General features: G+C 39.8%; 1 protein-coding gene across 1 annotated transcript; it reads right to left on the reverse strand.

The window, feature by feature from the left end:
* Positions 1–594: 594 nt before the first annotated feature.
* On the reverse strand, positions 595–15,895 carry LOC308095679 (interferon gamma receptor 1-like; the record flags this gene model as incomplete). Its single annotated transcript, XM_080442723.1, has 9 exons — positions 595–737; positions 1,074–1,235; positions 1,890–1,943; positions 2,410–2,578; positions 5,898–6,058; positions 12,826–13,004; positions 13,674–13,824; positions 14,280–14,309; positions 15,847–15,895. The coding sequence occupies 9 exons, from the start codon at positions 15,893–15,895 to the stop codon at positions 595–597; spliced, it is 1,098 nt and encodes a 365-aa protein (XP_080298849.1).
* Between the last annotated feature and the right edge of the window lie 1,344 nt (positions 15,896–17,239).

Below are 17,239 nucleotides of genomic sequence, written 5' to 3' on the forward strand. Positions count from 1 at the left end.
AAAGCCCCTCCCACCTGAAAAGGCTGCTCACTATTTTACACATTTGTTGTTTACATCAACACATTGACTCTTCCACAAATGTCTATAACAAAGACACTAAATACAACAATAACAGCATCACACGTGATAAACTGAATTGTTTTAAACTCTACAGTATAAAACCTAAACATCACATGATAGAGTACACTGTAAGTCTGTATCAGAGACATTATTCTGTCCTTCAAAAGTCTAATTGCTTGGTAAAAGAAAGTTCTTTGTCCTCTTTCTTGCCATTAAGGCTTAAGGTATTTTTTCCCTCAAACATTCAGATTAAAATTCCCAACAACAAGGTTTAATTACAAAGCCTCTAATGAATTAGAGTATTATTTTTAATGGAGTCCCAGCCCTAGTTGTATGCTATAAAAGAGTGCACCTCGGAAGTACCTGTACTTCCTGGAAGTACCTGTACTTCCTGGAAGTACCTGTACTTCCGGGATTGGCTCCAACGTAGGAGCCAACAGAGCAGCAGAGCGCACTAGCATTTCAGACGATAGAAGCATGCAGTAGTGTCCTAAATGTGGAGGTCTTGCAATACCAGATTTGCCCTCCAGGCTTCTATGGCTTGGATAATGCTCTGCAGTCCAGGGAGCTTGAATACCACCAGTCCACCAGTGCACCTGCAGTGCCGCCCAATCCTGTTCCAAATCCTGTTCCAAGTACGCCCATCACGGCCGACCAAGCCGCCGAACCCACTACACCTGAAGAGAGACAGACAGTTAGGACATCTGAGAGAGAGACAGACAGACAGACAGACAGACAGACAGACAGACAGACAGACAGACAGTAGGACAGCTGAGCAATGCACTGTGAGAGTGAAACAGTGCATAATCTTTGCCCTATGGGTTATGGTTAGGTTTTGTAGCAAACTTAGACCAATGAGAAGCCATTGTTATTCTTTACAATAACTGTGAATACAAGTGAATTAATAGAAATATGTCTTTGTTTTTAGATTGTTCATTCAGTGACTGATAGGGGAAAAGTTATTTTGGGTTTGAATTACTCAGTACACCACAGGTTCGATTCCCCTCAGCTACCTGCTGATTGAAGGAAGGCCACCAGACTTCCTGCCAACACTCCTCCCCCATTGGCTATGGCCCATGATGACATCATACTTGAAGCGACTGTGCCGGCGGTGATTCCTGCGGAAGTGAACCCGAGTCCTGCCAGGACCAAAGGAGATGCAGCCAAAGCACCCACTGTAACAGAGAGAGAGAGAGAGAGAGAGAGAGAGAGAGAGAGAGAGAGATCAACCACAGCACACACTGTAAGAGAGAGAGCGAGAGATCAACCAAGGCAACCACTGTAAGAGAGAGAGAGAGAGAGAGAGAGAGAGAGAGAGAGAGAGAGAGAGAGAGAGAGAGAGAGAGAGAGAGAGAGAGAGAGAGAGAGAGATATAGAGAGAGATCAACCACAGCAACCACTGTAAGAGAGAGAGACCAGAGAGAGAAGAGAGAGAATAGAAAGAGAGACACGGAGAAACGTTGAACTTGAACTTAATCAAGTGGTTAGCAGCTCACAGCTCCTCATAGACATTCTGAGGCACTTCACAGAAGATGATGAGATGAAACTAAGATGCAGTCACACTGCAGACCCATTCATCCAGTTCACTCAGTCATTCACATCAACAGTACCACTGTGTTATGTAGCGGGTCAGTGACTTAAATAGTTACATACATCAACAGTACCACAGTGTTATGTAGCGGGTCAGTGACTTAAATAGTTACATTCACATCAACAGTAGGCCTACCACAGTGTTATGTAACGGCTTGGGCTGTAGCTCTGTGCCCCCGAATCATTGTCCGATCTGGCACTCCTAAAACAAACCAATAGCAGAACAGAACTGATCTTACCTCCACCAATGACAGCTCCTCCCACTAATATTGCTGCATGCATTCGACTGTTCCCTGTAACAGAAAGACACCATATGATCCTATTATGATCAGAACCTAAATTAAATTCAGTCAAAATGTTCATGCGCCTCCGGACTCCTGCTGACTCCTGCTGACTCCTAATGACTCCTATAATGACCTGTACAGAGTGGACCTCTGACATAGACTTACTGTACATATAAACACTATCTGTACAGAGTGGACCTCTGACATAGACCTACTGTACATATAAACACTATCTGTACACTTCTGCTTTTCTTGTATACTAAAATGTATTTCAATAGTTTTGGAAAGCTGCTGACAATTGTCCCAAAAAGAGACGGCAAAACCCCAAAAGATTTGTTTCAAAGAGCTTTATATCAAAAAGTTTTAAACCAAGCTACCCTCACCAACACGTATAACTATTTCTAAGGGACCGTTTCTAACAGCACACGTCACTATTATTATGAGGGCCTCCTGGTGGAGACTAACGGTACTGTACCTTCAGCAGGTACGGCACAGACAGGACCAGTGTTTCTGAACAGAACACGGTGTCTGTTGTTAAACACGCGTCCTTCCAGCTCGATGCAGTACTTCTGCTGGTCCTCTGGGAAACAGAACTCAGATGTGTACTGCTTGTTGTCATCGATAATAGTCCAGCCGTTCTTCATCTGGGAGGAAGTGGAAGTGGATACTAATTAAATTATTGTTCAGAGAGAATCATCTTTGTTTTTGATGTGTAGGTAGTCTCGCGTAGCCAGACAACTATCCCACAATCTCTGAATGCTATATAGAGTCTGGAACTACACGTCACCTCCTGAATGTTATATAGAGTCTGGAACTACACCTCCTGAATGTTATATAGAGTCTGGAACTAAACCTCCTGAATGTTATATAGAGTGTGGAACTACATCTCCTGAATGTTATATATAGTCTGTAACTACACCTCCTGAATGTTATATAGAGTCTGGAACTACACCTCCTGAATGTTATATAGAGTCTGGAACTACACCTCCTGAATGTTATGTAGAGTCTGGAACTACACCTCGAATGCTATATAGAGTCTGGGACTACACCTCCTGAATGCTATATAGAGTCTGGAACTACACCTCCTGAATGTTATATAGAGTCTGGAACTACCCCTCCTGAATGCTATATAGAGTCTGGAACTACACCTCCTGAATGTTATATAGAGTCTGGAACTACACCTCCTGAATGTTATCTGGAACTACACCTCCTGAATGTTATATAGAGTCTGGAACTACACCTCCTGAATGCTATATAGAGTCTGGAACTACATATAGAGTCTGGAACTACACCTCCTGAATGCTATATAGAGTCTAGAACTACACCTCCTGAATGTTTGGATAAAAGCGGATAAACGCGGATAAAAGCGTCTGCTAAATGACTGTAATGTAATGTAATGTAATGTTATATAGAGTCTAGAACTACACCTCCTGAATGCTATATAGAGTCTGGAACTACACCTCCTGAATGTTACATAGAGTCTGGAACTACACCTCCTGAATGCTATATAGAGTCTGGAACTACACCTCCTGAATGTTACATAGAGTCTGGAACTATACCTCCTGAATGCTATATAGAGTCTAGAACTACACCTCCTGAACGTTTGGATAAAAGCGGATAAAAGCAGATAAAAGCGTCTGCTAAATGACTGTAATGTAATGTTATATAGAGTCTAGAACTACACCTCCTGAATGCTATATAGAGTCTGGAACTACACCTCTTGAATGTTACATAGAGTCTGGAACTACACCTCCTGAATGCTATATAGAGTCTGGAACTACACCTCCTGAATGTTACATAGAGTCTGGAACTACACCTCCTTAATGCTATATAGAGTCTGGAACTACACCTCCTGAATGCTATATAGAGTCTGGAACTACACCTCCTGAATGTTACATACAGTAGAGTCTGGAACTATACCTCCTGAATGCTATATAGAGTCTAGAACTACACCTCCTGAACGTTTGGATAAAAGCGGATAAAAGCAGATAAAAGCGTCTGCTAAATGACTGTAATGTAATGTTATATAGAGTCTAGAACTACACCTCCTGAATGCTATATAGAGTCTGGAACTACACCTCTTGAATGTTTAGAGTCTGGAACTACACCTCCTGAATGCTATATAGAGTCTGGAACTACACCTCCTGAATGTTATATAGAGTCTGGAACTACACCTCCTGAATGCTATATAGAGTCTGGAACTAAACCTCTGAATGCTATATAGAGTCTAGAACTACACCTCCTGAATGTTATATAGAGTCTGGAACTACACCTCCTGAATGTTACATAGAGTCTGGAACTACACCTCCTGAATGTTACATAGAGTCTGGAACTACACCTCCTGAATGCTATATAGAGTCTGGAACTACACCTCTTGAATGTTTAGAGTCTGGAACTACACCTCCTGAATACTATATAGAGTCTGGAACTACACCTCCTGAATGTTATATAGAGTCTGGAACTACACCTCCTGAATGCTATATAGAGTCTGGAACTAAACCTCTGAATGCTATATAGAGTCTAGAACTACACCTCCTGAATGTTACATAGAGTCTGGAACTACACCTCCTGAATGTTATATAGAGTCTAGAACTACACCTCCTGAATGTTATATAGAGTCTAGAACTACACCTCCTGAATGTTATATAGAGTCTAGAACTACACCTCCTGAATGTTATATAGAGTCTAGAACTACACCTCCTGAATGTTATATAGAGTCTAGAACTACACCTCCTGAATGCTATATAGAGTCTAGAACTACACCTCCTGAATGTTATATAGTCTGGAACTACACCTCCTGAATGCTATATAGAGTCTGGAACTACACCTCCCGAAATCCGAGAGAGGAAACTGGCACTTCCGTTCACGAAAATGTATTTTAAAATATCTTTACATTTAATGTTTTTATTTCCATTTCTGCTTAGCATAAAGCTATATTATGCTTAGATGATTTTGATTCATATTAGGATACATTTTTGCGACTGTAAAGACCAAACGGAAGTGGGGAGGAGGCTTCAGATCCACTTTATATTTGAATTATGATAAGAGCTTCCGAGTCCCAGACTGTACCGGACATTTGAACATTTGAAAATTGTGGGAGGCAACAGTCTGGCCACGCGAGACTAGTGTGTAGACCAGAGGTGATGCAACTTTGATGATGCAGAGGGCCACTATATTTCCACACTCACTCCAGAGGACAACATTACATATTATGCTGTTGGGCAGACACCTCTTATCTCCGTATTTTATTTTTTCCGTAAATGAATGCTGTACTTCGCCATTCTATGTCACACAAGACGCGTTTTGAGCTTGTAGATCTGCTATTTTTGCTACTTTTGAATTGGAATCCTGATTTTTATTTTGCTACTTTTTAATTGGAATCCTGAAAAGTAACATTTTATTTAATTTCAAATGCATTTACTTATATCAACCTTTTGAACTTAAATACAAAAACATTGGACATAAAAAAGACGAATTATCTTTTGCACTAAGCGTTCTCATATCTAAAGTATCTAATTTATACTTTATATAACGACTGAATGTCAGACAATAAATATTAAATAAGTATCCCCCAGATAGCTATAAGCTGTAACTGACGATAAATCATTTATTTCTGTTTAAGTTTCATGCAATACTTCTTGTCAACCAATAGGTGTCCTACCTGACCACATGATCTAGATTTCTCAATAGAAGAGCAGGGAGACAAACTACAACCACCTTTATATTAAACTCTACCATACAGACTGGTTAGTATCATGTTTTAATAACTAAAGACAGTCATAGATTAGTATTGCATTAATACCCCCCAAAAAATCACATATGTTCCCTCCCTTGTGTTAATTGTGCTGTCATTGGACTGCTATACTGACAATGTATTCACTGATGGAACCATGAGACCTTTTGGATTAAAAGCATCCATCCAATAGCATGTTATCTGTCAACAGGAAGAAAACAAGACGTTACCTCTCTGTGTTTATGGGTAACATTCAACAGGTGAACAGTGATCTCAACCAGAGGACTGTTGAGGAGCTTTAGTTCTTCATAGACGTGAAGGGGGTTGACAACATTCACTGAGGCCTTCAAGTCCTTCACAGAGAGACTCAGTGGAGGGAGGTCCAAGTAACCTGCAATCAAATGTCATTGAAATTCAACTGTTCAGGTAGGAATCATTACAGTCTGTTTCAAAAGAGACTTCAGACTCCACCTCAGACTGTAGCACTTGACTTAGTCTTGACGACCATGCAGTCTTATGCGAAGGTAAAAATGTTATTTAGACTGATGCTAGGTTTATTGTTTACCTGTGATCCTAGTTTACTGAGACACTACATTGTCTCTCTGTATTCTATGATCCTATAGTTTACTGAGACACTACACTGTCTCTCTGTATTCTATGATCCTATAGTTTACTGAGACACTACACTGTCTCTCTGTATTCTATGATCCTATAGTTTACTGAGACACTACACTGTTCAGTTCAGTTCAGTTCAGGTTTATTTGTCATATGTATAAATACAAGTATAAATACAATGAAATTTGTTTTGCTCAGAGCATTCTCAGTCATTATATACACATAAACAACATCTATAGTGCAAAGAAAAGACAAACACAAAATACAAAATAAAGTGCAAGTGAATGACCATACAGTGCAAAACAAGGTCAGCTGTTCAACAGCCTGACTGCCTGAGGGAAGAAACTGTTACTGAGACGGGTGGTGCGAGAATAGATGCTCTGGTAGCGTTTTTTGGAAGGAAGTAGTCTAAACAGGGTATTTGCGGGGTGGCTGGTGTCTTTAATGATGTTGTGGGCTTTTTTCATACAGCGAGTGGTGTAGATGTTGTGGAGACTGGGTAGTTCTGTGCTGCCGATGATTTTAGCTGCTGTTTTAATGGTCCTCTGCAACCTGTTGCAGTCCTGAGCGGTCGTGTTACCGTACCACACTGTGATACAGCCAGTTAAGACACTTTCAATTATGCAACGATAAAAGTTCACTAGTCCTTTTGTACTTAAGCCAAATTTTTTAAGGCGCCTCAGAAAGTACAGTCGCTGCTGCGCCTTCTTGAGGATGTACTCGGTGTTGAATGACCATGTGAATGTGTCTGTGATGTGTATGCCCAGGAATTTAAAGTTATCAACTATGTCGACAGATGACCCTTTGATGGAAATGGGGGTGTGGATACCTTTGGACTTCCTAAAGTCTACAATGATTTCTTTGGTCTTATTGGTGTTAAGTGAGAGGTTGTTGTTATCGCACCATAGAGTTAGATCTTCTATCTCCCTCCTATAGGCCCTCTCATCACCGTTGGTTATTAAACCGATCACTGTGGTATCATCCGCAAATTTAATTATGCTGTTATTCTCACATCTGGCGACACAATCGAACGTAAACAAACTGTATAACAGAGGACTGAGGCAGCAGCCTTGGGGCGCACCGGTTCTGGTGAGAATTGTGGATGAGCATCTCTCTCCTATGCGTACACACTGGGGCCTGCCTGTCAGAAAATCAAATAGCCAATTACAGATGGAGCTGCCCACACCAAGGCCACTGAGTTTCAACACTAATTTAGATGGTACAATAGTGTTGAATGCGGAACTATAGTCTATGAACAGTAGCCTGACATATGAGTTTTTCTTTTCAAGGTGTACCAGGGCAGTGTGTAAAGCAAGAGAGATTGCGTCGTCCACAGATCTATTTGAACAATAAGCAAACTGAAATGGATCAATGCTAGCAGGAATGATGCTCTTGATATAACAAATGACCATTTTCTCCAGACATTTCATGAGAACAGAAGTCAAAGCAACAGGTCGATAATCGTTGAGACAGGTAACAGGTTTTTTCTTGGCAATGGGCACAATTACTGTTTTTTTAAAACACAATGTCTCTCTGTATTCTATGATCCTATAGTTTACTGAGACACTACACTGTCTCTCTGTATTCTATGATCCTATAGTTTACTGACACACTACACTGTCTCTCTGTATTCTATGATCCTATAGTTTACTGAGACACTACACTATCTCTGTATTCTATGATCCTATATTTACTGAGACACTACACTGTCTCTCTGTATTCTATGATCCTATAGTTTACTGAGACACTACACTGTCTCTGTATTCTATGATCCTATAGTTTACTGAGACGCTACACTGTCTCTCTGTATTTTATGATCCTATAGTTTACTGAGACACTACACTGTCTCTCTGTATTCTATGATCCTATAGTTTAATGAGACACTACACTGTCTCTCTGTATTCTATGATCCTATAGTTTACTGAGACACTACACTGTCTCTCTGTATTCTATGATCCCATAGTTTACTGAGACACTACACTGTCTCTGTATTCTATGATCCTATAGTTTACTGAGACACTACACTGTCTCTCTGTATTCTATGATCCTATAGTTTACTGAGACACTACACTGTCTCTCTGTATTATGATCCTATAGTTTACTGAGACACTACACTGTCTCTGTCTGTATTCTATTATCCTATAGTTTACTGAGACACTACACTGTCTCTCTGTATTCTATGATCCTATAGTTTACTGAGACACTACACTGTCTCTATGTATTCTATGATCCTATAGATTACTGAGACACTATACTGTCTCTCTGTATTCTATGATCCTATAGTTTACTGAGACACTATACTGTATCTCTGTATTCTATGATCCTATAGTTTACTGACACACTACACTGTCTCTGTATTCTATGATCCTATAGTTTACTGACGACACTACACTGTCTCTGTATTCTATGATCCTATAGTTTACTGAGACACTACACTGTCTCTGTATTCTATGATCCTATAGTTTACTGAGACACTACAATGTCTCTCTGTATTCTATGATCCTATAGTTTACTGAGACACTACACTGTCTCTGTATTCTATGATCCTATAGTTTACTGAGACACTACACTGTCTCTCTGTATTCTATGATCCTATAGTTTACTGAGACACTACACTTTCTCTCTGTATTCTATGATCCTATAGTTTACTGAGACACTACACTGTCTCTCTGTATTCTATGATCCTATAGTTTACTGAGACACTACACTGTCTCTCTGTATTCTATGATCCTATAGTTTACTGAGACACTACACTGTCTCTCTGTATTCTATGATCCTATAGTTTACTGAGACACTACACTATCTCTGTATTCTATGATCCTATATTTACTGAGACACTACACTGTCTCTCTGTATTCTATGATCCTATAGTTTACTGAGACACTACACTGTCTCTGTATTCTATGATCCTATAGTTTACTGAGACGCTACACTGTCTCTCTGTATTTTATGATCCTATAGTTTACTGAGACACTACACTGTCTCTCTGTATTCTATGATCCTATAGTTTAATGAGACACTACACTGTCTCTCTGTATTCTATGATCCTATAGTTTACTGAGACACTACACTGTCTCTCTGTATTCTATGATCCCATAGTTTACTGAGACACTACACTGTCTCTGTATTCTATGATCCTATAGTTTACTGAGACACTACACTGTCTCTCTGTATTCTATGATCCTATAGTTTACTGAGACACTACACTGTCTCTCTGTATTATGATCCTATAGTTTACTGAGACACTACACTGTCTCTGTCTGTATTCTATTATCCTATAGTTTACTGAGACACTACACTGTCTCTCTGTATTCTATGATCCTATAGTTTACTGAGACACTACACTGTCTCTATGTATTCTATGATCCTATAGATTACTGAGACACTATACTGTCTCTCTGTATTCTATGATCCTATAGTTTACTGAGACACTATACTGTATCTCTGTATTCTATGATCCTATAGTTTACTGACACACTACACTGTCTCTGTATTCTATGATCCTATAGTTTACTGACGACACTACACTGTCTCTGTATTCTATGATCCTATAGTTTACTGAGACACTACACTATCTCTGTATTCTATGATCCTATATTTACTGAGACACTACACTGTCTCTCTGTATTCTATGATCCTATAGTTTACTGAGACACTACACTGTCTCTGTATTCTATGATCCTATAGTTTACTGAGACGCTACACTGTCTCTCTGTATTTTATGATCCTATAGTTTACTGAGACACTACACTGTCTCTCTGTATTCTATGATCCTATAGTTTAATGAGACACTACACTGTCTCTCTGTATTCTATGATCCTATAGTTTACTGAGACACTACACTGTCTCTCTGTATTCTATGATCCCATAGTTTACTGAGACACTACACTGTCTCTGTATTCTATGATCCTATAGTTTACTGAGACACTACACTGTCTCTCTGTATTCTATGATCCTATAGTTTACTGAGACACTACACTGTCTCTCTGTATTATGATCCTATAGTTTACTGAGACACTACACTGTCTCTGTCTGTATTCTATTATCCTATAGTTTACTGAGACACTACACTGTCTCTCTGTATTCTATGATCCTATAGTTTACTGAGACACTACACTGTCTCTATGTATTCTATGATCCTATAGATTACTGAGACACTATACTGTCTCTCTGTATTCTATGATCCTATAGTTTACTGAGACACTATACTGTATCTCTGTATTCTATGATCCTATAGTTTACTGACACACTACACTGTCTCTGTATTCTATGATCCTATAGTTTACTGACGACACTACACTGTCTCTGTATTCTATGATCCTATAGTTTACTGAGACACTACACTGTCTCTGTATTCTATGATCCTATAGTTTACTGAGACACTACAATGTCTCTCTGTATTCTATGATCCTATAGTTTACTGAGACACTACACTGTCTCTGTATTCTATGATCCTATAGTTTACTGAGACACTACACTGTCTCTCTGTATTCTATGATCCTATAGTTTACTGAGACACTACACTTTCTCTCTGTATTCTATGATCCTATAGTTTACTGAGACACTACACTGTCTCTCTGTATTCTATGATCCTATAGTTTACTGAGACACTACACTGTCTCTCTGTATTCTATGATCCTATAGTTTACTGAGACACTACACTGTCTCTCTGTATTCTATGATCCTATAGTTTACTGAGACACTACACTATCTCTGTATTCTATGATCCTATATTTACTGAGACACTACACTGTCTCTCTGTATTCTATGATCCTATAGTTTACTGAGACACTACACTGTCTCTGTATTCTATGATCCTATAGTTTACTGAGACGCTACACTGTCTCTCTGTATTTTATGATCCTATAGTTTACTGAGACACTACACTGTCTCTCTGTATTCTATGATCCTATAGTTTAATGAGACACTACACTGTCTCTCTGTATTCTATGATCCTATAGTTTACTGAGACACTACACTGTCTCTCTGTATTCTATGATCCCATAGTTTACTGAGACACTACACTGTCTCTGTATTCTATGATCCTATAGTTTACTGAGACACTACACTGTCTCTCTGTATTCTATGATCCTATAGTTTACTGAGACACTACACTGTCTCTCTGTATTATGATCCTATAGTTTACTGAGACACTACACTGTCTCTGTCTGTATTCTATTATCCTATAGTTTACTGAGACACTACACTGTCTCTCTGTATTCTATGATCCTATAGTTTACTGAGACACTACACTGTCTCTATGTATTCTATGATCCTATAGATTACTGAGACACTATACTGTCTCTCTGTATTCTATGATCCTATAGTTTACTGAGACACTATACTGTATCTCTGTATTCTATGATCCTATAGTTTACTGACACACTACACTGTCTCTGTATTCTATGATCCTATAGTTTACTGACGACACTACACTGTCTCTGTATTCTATGATCCTATAGTTTACTGAGACACTACACTCTCTCTGTATTCTATGATCCCATAGTTTACTGAGACACTACACTGTCTCTGTATTCTATGATCCTATAGTTTACTGAGACACTACACTGTCTCTCTGTATTCTATGATCCTATAGTTTACTGAGACACTACACTGTCTCTCTGTATTATGATCCTATAGTTTACTGAGACACTACACTGTCTCTGTCTGTATTCTATTATCCTATAGTTTACTGAGACACTACACTGTCTCTCTGTATTCTATGATCCTATAGTTTACTGAGACACTACACTGTCTCTATGTATTCTATGATCCTATAGATTACTGAGACACTATACTGTCTCTCTGTATTCTATGATCCTATAGTTTACTGAGACACTATACTGTATCTCTGTATTCTATGATCCTATAGTTTACTGACACACTACACTGTCTCTGTATTCTATGATCCTATAGTTTACTGACGACACTACACTGTCTCTGTATTCTATGATCCTATAGTTTACTGAGACACTACACTGTCTCTGTATTCTATGATCCTATAGTTTACTGAGACACTACAATGTCTCTCTGTATTCTATGATCCTATAGTTTACTGAGACACTACACTGTCTCTGTATTCTATGATCCTATAGTTTACTGAGACACTACACTGTCTCTCTGTATTCTATGATCCTATAGTTTACTGAGACACTACACTTTCTCTCTGTATTCTATGATCCTATAGTTTACTGAGACACTACACTGTCTCTCTGTATTCTATGATCCTATAGTTTACTGAGACACTACACTGTCTCTCTGTATTCTTTGATCCTATAGTTTACTGAGACACTACACTGTCTCTCTGTATTCTATGATCCTATAGTTTACTGAGACACTACACTGTCTCTCTGTATTCTATGTATGCGTTTACCTTGTTTATTGTAAATCACTCTGGATAAAGATTGTGTCATAAATGCCTACATTGTAAATTATAAAACGCTCAGCCAGCTATTTCTAACGGTCCATTTTGCGTGACCGAGGTATGAGTGACAGCCTCATAAATAAGCACGTTACTGTAGTGTATTACATCATATTACTTACATTGTACATCAGCCGTAATGTAATCGTTGAATGTGAAGGACTTCTCCACCGTTTGGGACTGACGTTCGCCCTGTTTGGCTGATATCTTCACAGAATGGAGGTCCATGGAATGTTGTGCAGATGCCCACACCAACCAGGTGAGGTTGTACTGAAGCTCATCAGTTACAAACACAAAGTGCCTTGAACAAACACAACAATAAATACAATTGAAACAAAGGAATACCTGTATAAATATACAATACACAATACACAATGTCACTCATACAAATAAAAATGTATGATTTATATTAAACATACTGTATCATTTAAAGCAGTGATTCTCAAACTTCTGAATGTCAAGGACCCTCAGTTTGTTATGCCATGGACCCCCATTTTATACCATATTTTATCTCTTATTTCTTATTTTGTTGCAATAATAGCAATATCGTATATCACAATATTAGGATCGCATTGAGATTTGTTTTAATATCGCCCAAGTTACCTTTTCTTGTCATGATTGATCTGCTGTTTAACTTTGGTATTTCTTACTATACCTGGTTCTTATAATGGTTCTAACATCTTTTAGTCAGGTCTCAAGTACATCATCTTTTACAGTATTTGACAGCATGAAGCTGAAATATGATTGTATCACTGCATATGTCTGGAGGTCTCGGGTCTACTGCATGTAGTGAAATGACTGGGATATAGAAGATCTCATGATAATAAAAAAGAACAGTTACCCTTTAGATGAACCAGAGATGTTTAATGTGAAGATCTCATGATAATAATGAACAGTTACCCTGCAGATGATCTAGAGAAGTTTAACGTGAAGACCTTATGATAATAATCAACAGTTAATGAACAGTTACCCATCAGATGATCTAGAGAAGTTTAACGTGAAGCTGGTGTGTGGAAGCTGCTTGCTGTAGCTCCAGTAGACCATGGTGCTGAAGTTGTTACAGATCACTTTGACGTTGGACGGAGGTGGAACCTCGCTACCTGGACGTGCAACCTCGCTACCTGGAGGTGGAACAACAAACAAACGTCTATTGACTGTTGGTCACCTGTCTGTCCTCTGCAGATCTCTCTCTCTCTCTCATCCGTCTCTCTCCACACACACACACACACACACACACACACACACACACACACACACACACACACACACACACACACACACACACACACACACACACACACACACACACACACACACACACACACACACACACACACACACTAATATTATATAATGTATGTGGGTAAAGTGATGATAATATAATTTATGTGGGTAAAGTGATGATAATATAAAGACACATTCAAGTATCTGACAATGTATAAAGTCACCATACCAGCTTTGATGAGACATGATTGTGTTGTTTTAAAAACATTTCCTGAAAGGTTAATATTTTGGTCATAGCTGGTTTCTGCCTGACAGCAGAGATATGATATAATAGGAATATAAGAGCACTCACCTGTGAGAGCAAGAATGGAAACCAGGAAACCTGAAATATGGAACATCATGGTTTCAGCTCTTAAATCGTAATATCATTAATTAAACCCAGACTTATCGTCCTAATAAGACCATGGATCTGGATAAAGTGACAGAGGTTGTGGCAGACAGATGATGATTATCACCCCCCCCCCCATCAGGAGGACACACCCCTCCACTTCCTTTGGGCGTGTGCAGATAGTGTGTGTGGTTACTGCAGTGTTGTGTTATATTGTTGTACATAGTGAACAATGAAGGTGTTGTTTTGAACAGGTCCTGTAAACTGAGGCCACGTTTAGATGACGACGCTCTCTAGTGAAAACGTCAAAGTGTCGTTGCGTTCTCACTTTTTATTTTGCCTTTAGACGGTGACGCACCAATGATTGAAAACGCTGTAGTGTGCGCAGCTGATCTGTGGGTTGCCATGTCCGCTTATTATAAGCGACTTTGGGCTTGTTTTTCCTGTAAAGTTGCTTGTAAATATTGGTTGTTGCGGGTTTTTGGGCTTGCTTTTAAAGTGTAGTAAATCTTTTGATATTTGATTTTATTATTGTTTAAACAGTCCTCAACATGTCAAATTATTGTATTTCTTCGCAGACCCCCATCCCAAAACTGCTTTTGTCTTATTTCTGGAGCCTTGGACGTTGGACCAACATCACATGCCCAAATGTCAGGGTTCATGTGGTTCAATTAAGGCCAATCAGCCTTAATTAAACACTGACTGGCTGAGTGGAATTCTGTTCATCAAGTTTGGACTAACACTGTTGTAACCTTCAGCTGATAAATCACATTGAGACATGAAACCTCTTTCAGTGAGTCATACTGTTGCACGGCATCATTCTTTACAAATGCCAACCCTTACATCCTTAAATATATGAGATTGATGTCTCTCCCTCTCTCTCTCTCTCTCTCTCTCTCTCTCTCTCTCTCTCTCTCTCTCTCATATCTGTCTGTCTCTCTCTCTCTCTCTCTCTCTCTCTCTCTCTCTCTCTCTCTCTCTCTCTCTCTCTCTCTCTCTCTCTCCTCTCTCTCTCTCTTCTCTCTCTCTCTCTCTCTCTCTCTCTCTCTCTCTCTCTCTCTCTCTCTCTCTCTCTCTCTCTCTCTCTCTCTCTCTCTCTCTCCCCTCTCTCTCTCTCTCTCTCCTCTCTCTCCTCTCTCTCTCTCATCTCTCTCTCTCTCTCATTTGTCTCCCTCCTCTCACACACACACACACACACACAACACACACACACACACACACACACACACACACACACACACACACACACACACACACACACACACACACACACACACACACACACACACACACACACACACACACACACACACACACACACACACTAATATTATATAATGTATGTGGGTAAAGTGATGATAATATAAAGACACATTCAAGCATCTGACAATGTATAAAGTCACCATACCAGCTTTGATGAGACATGATTGTGTTGTTTTAAAAACATTTCCTGAAAGGTTAATATTTTGGTCATAGCTGGTTTCTGCCTGACAGCAGAGATATGATATAATAGGAATATAAGAGCACTCACCTGTGAGAGCAAGAATGGAAACCAGGAAACCTGAAATATGGAACATCATGGTTTCAGCTCTTAAATCCTAATATTATCGTTAATTAAACCAGACTTATCGTCCTAATAAGACCATGGATCTGGATAAAGTGACAGAGGTTGTGGCAGACAGATGATGATTATCACCCCCCCAACCCCCCCCCCATCAGGAGGACACACCCCTCCACTTCCTTTGGGCGTGTGCAGATAGTGTGTGCAGTGTTGTGTTATATTGTTGTACATAGTGAGCAATGAAGGTGTTGTTTTGAATAGAGGGTATATGATTGAGAGTTGAGAGAATGTGGTATATTATGCAGAAGGGTAGTCAGTTGGTGATGGAAATGACATACTGTAGCATTTGTTGTTAGTTGACATGGTTTATTGTCATGTTGTTGCGAACGCAGCGGAAGGAGGCGCGCCGAAGGCGCGCCTCCGCGCAAGTGGAGCTTACTACAAGTAAGACGCGCGAACGCTGGAAGCGAACGCAGCTCGAAAATATTGTGTATTTACGGACTTGTAATCCGTGTTATTTCACTGTGATGGGGAGAGAACATTGTGTGTGTGTGTGTGTGTGTGTGTGTGTGTGTGTGTGTGTGTGTGTGTGTGTGTGTGTGTGTGTGTGTGTGTGTGTGTGTGTGTGTGTGTGTGTGTGTGTGTGTGTCTGTGTGTGTGTGTGTGTGTGTGTGTGTGTGTGTGGTGTTGCATTTAAATCAGAGCATTGTCTAAATTCCTGCACTCTGGCGCCCTCTACATAGGTAGTGCATGCACACAGACAGACATACAGACAGACAGACAGACAGACAGACCCACAACCTGAGCAGGGTTACATAGTAAGCTCCACTTGGTCGGAGCCTTCTTCCGCGTTCGCAATGAAACCGTGCTCGGGTTGTGTCATCTCTGTGTCTCTGTGTGCACTGCCTCTCTGTGTCTCTGTGTGCACTGCCTGTGTGCAGCTCCTCTGACATAAGTAAATGTCCAATTTAGACGTACCATACATCAAATGAAAGGTCTTTGAAAACTGAACACACCTGTCAGGTTGCGTTTAAGCCCGCCCCTTCCCCCGGAAGCCACGCCCCGGAGAAGGCTCCTAAAAACTCCCCATTGAAACCCCATGTTAAATGAAAAGTGCCCGAATCGCTCCGAAACTTTTTCTACCCCCCCTAAGTGGGGGTCTACGAACAAATACTTCGGGCTCGGATTTGGGCTCCGCCCCCCGGAAGTGGGTGAAACAGGCACTTCAAACACTTTGTTGAATTGTTCAAAAACATTCAAAGTTTTTTTTTTGTGAATTTGTATTTTTCTAAGATGCTCCTTTTAACGCAGATTTTTTTTCTCTTTTATTTTTATTTTTTCATTGGTTACTTTTTTTTAAACT

The sequence above is a fragment of the Gymnoscopelus braueri genome (assembly GCF_963280865.1).
Source record: "Gymnoscopelus braueri genome assembly, chromosome: 11".
Lineage (NCBI taxonomy): Eukaryota > Metazoa > Chordata > Actinopteri > Myctophiformes > Myctophidae > Gymnoscopelus > Gymnoscopelus braueri.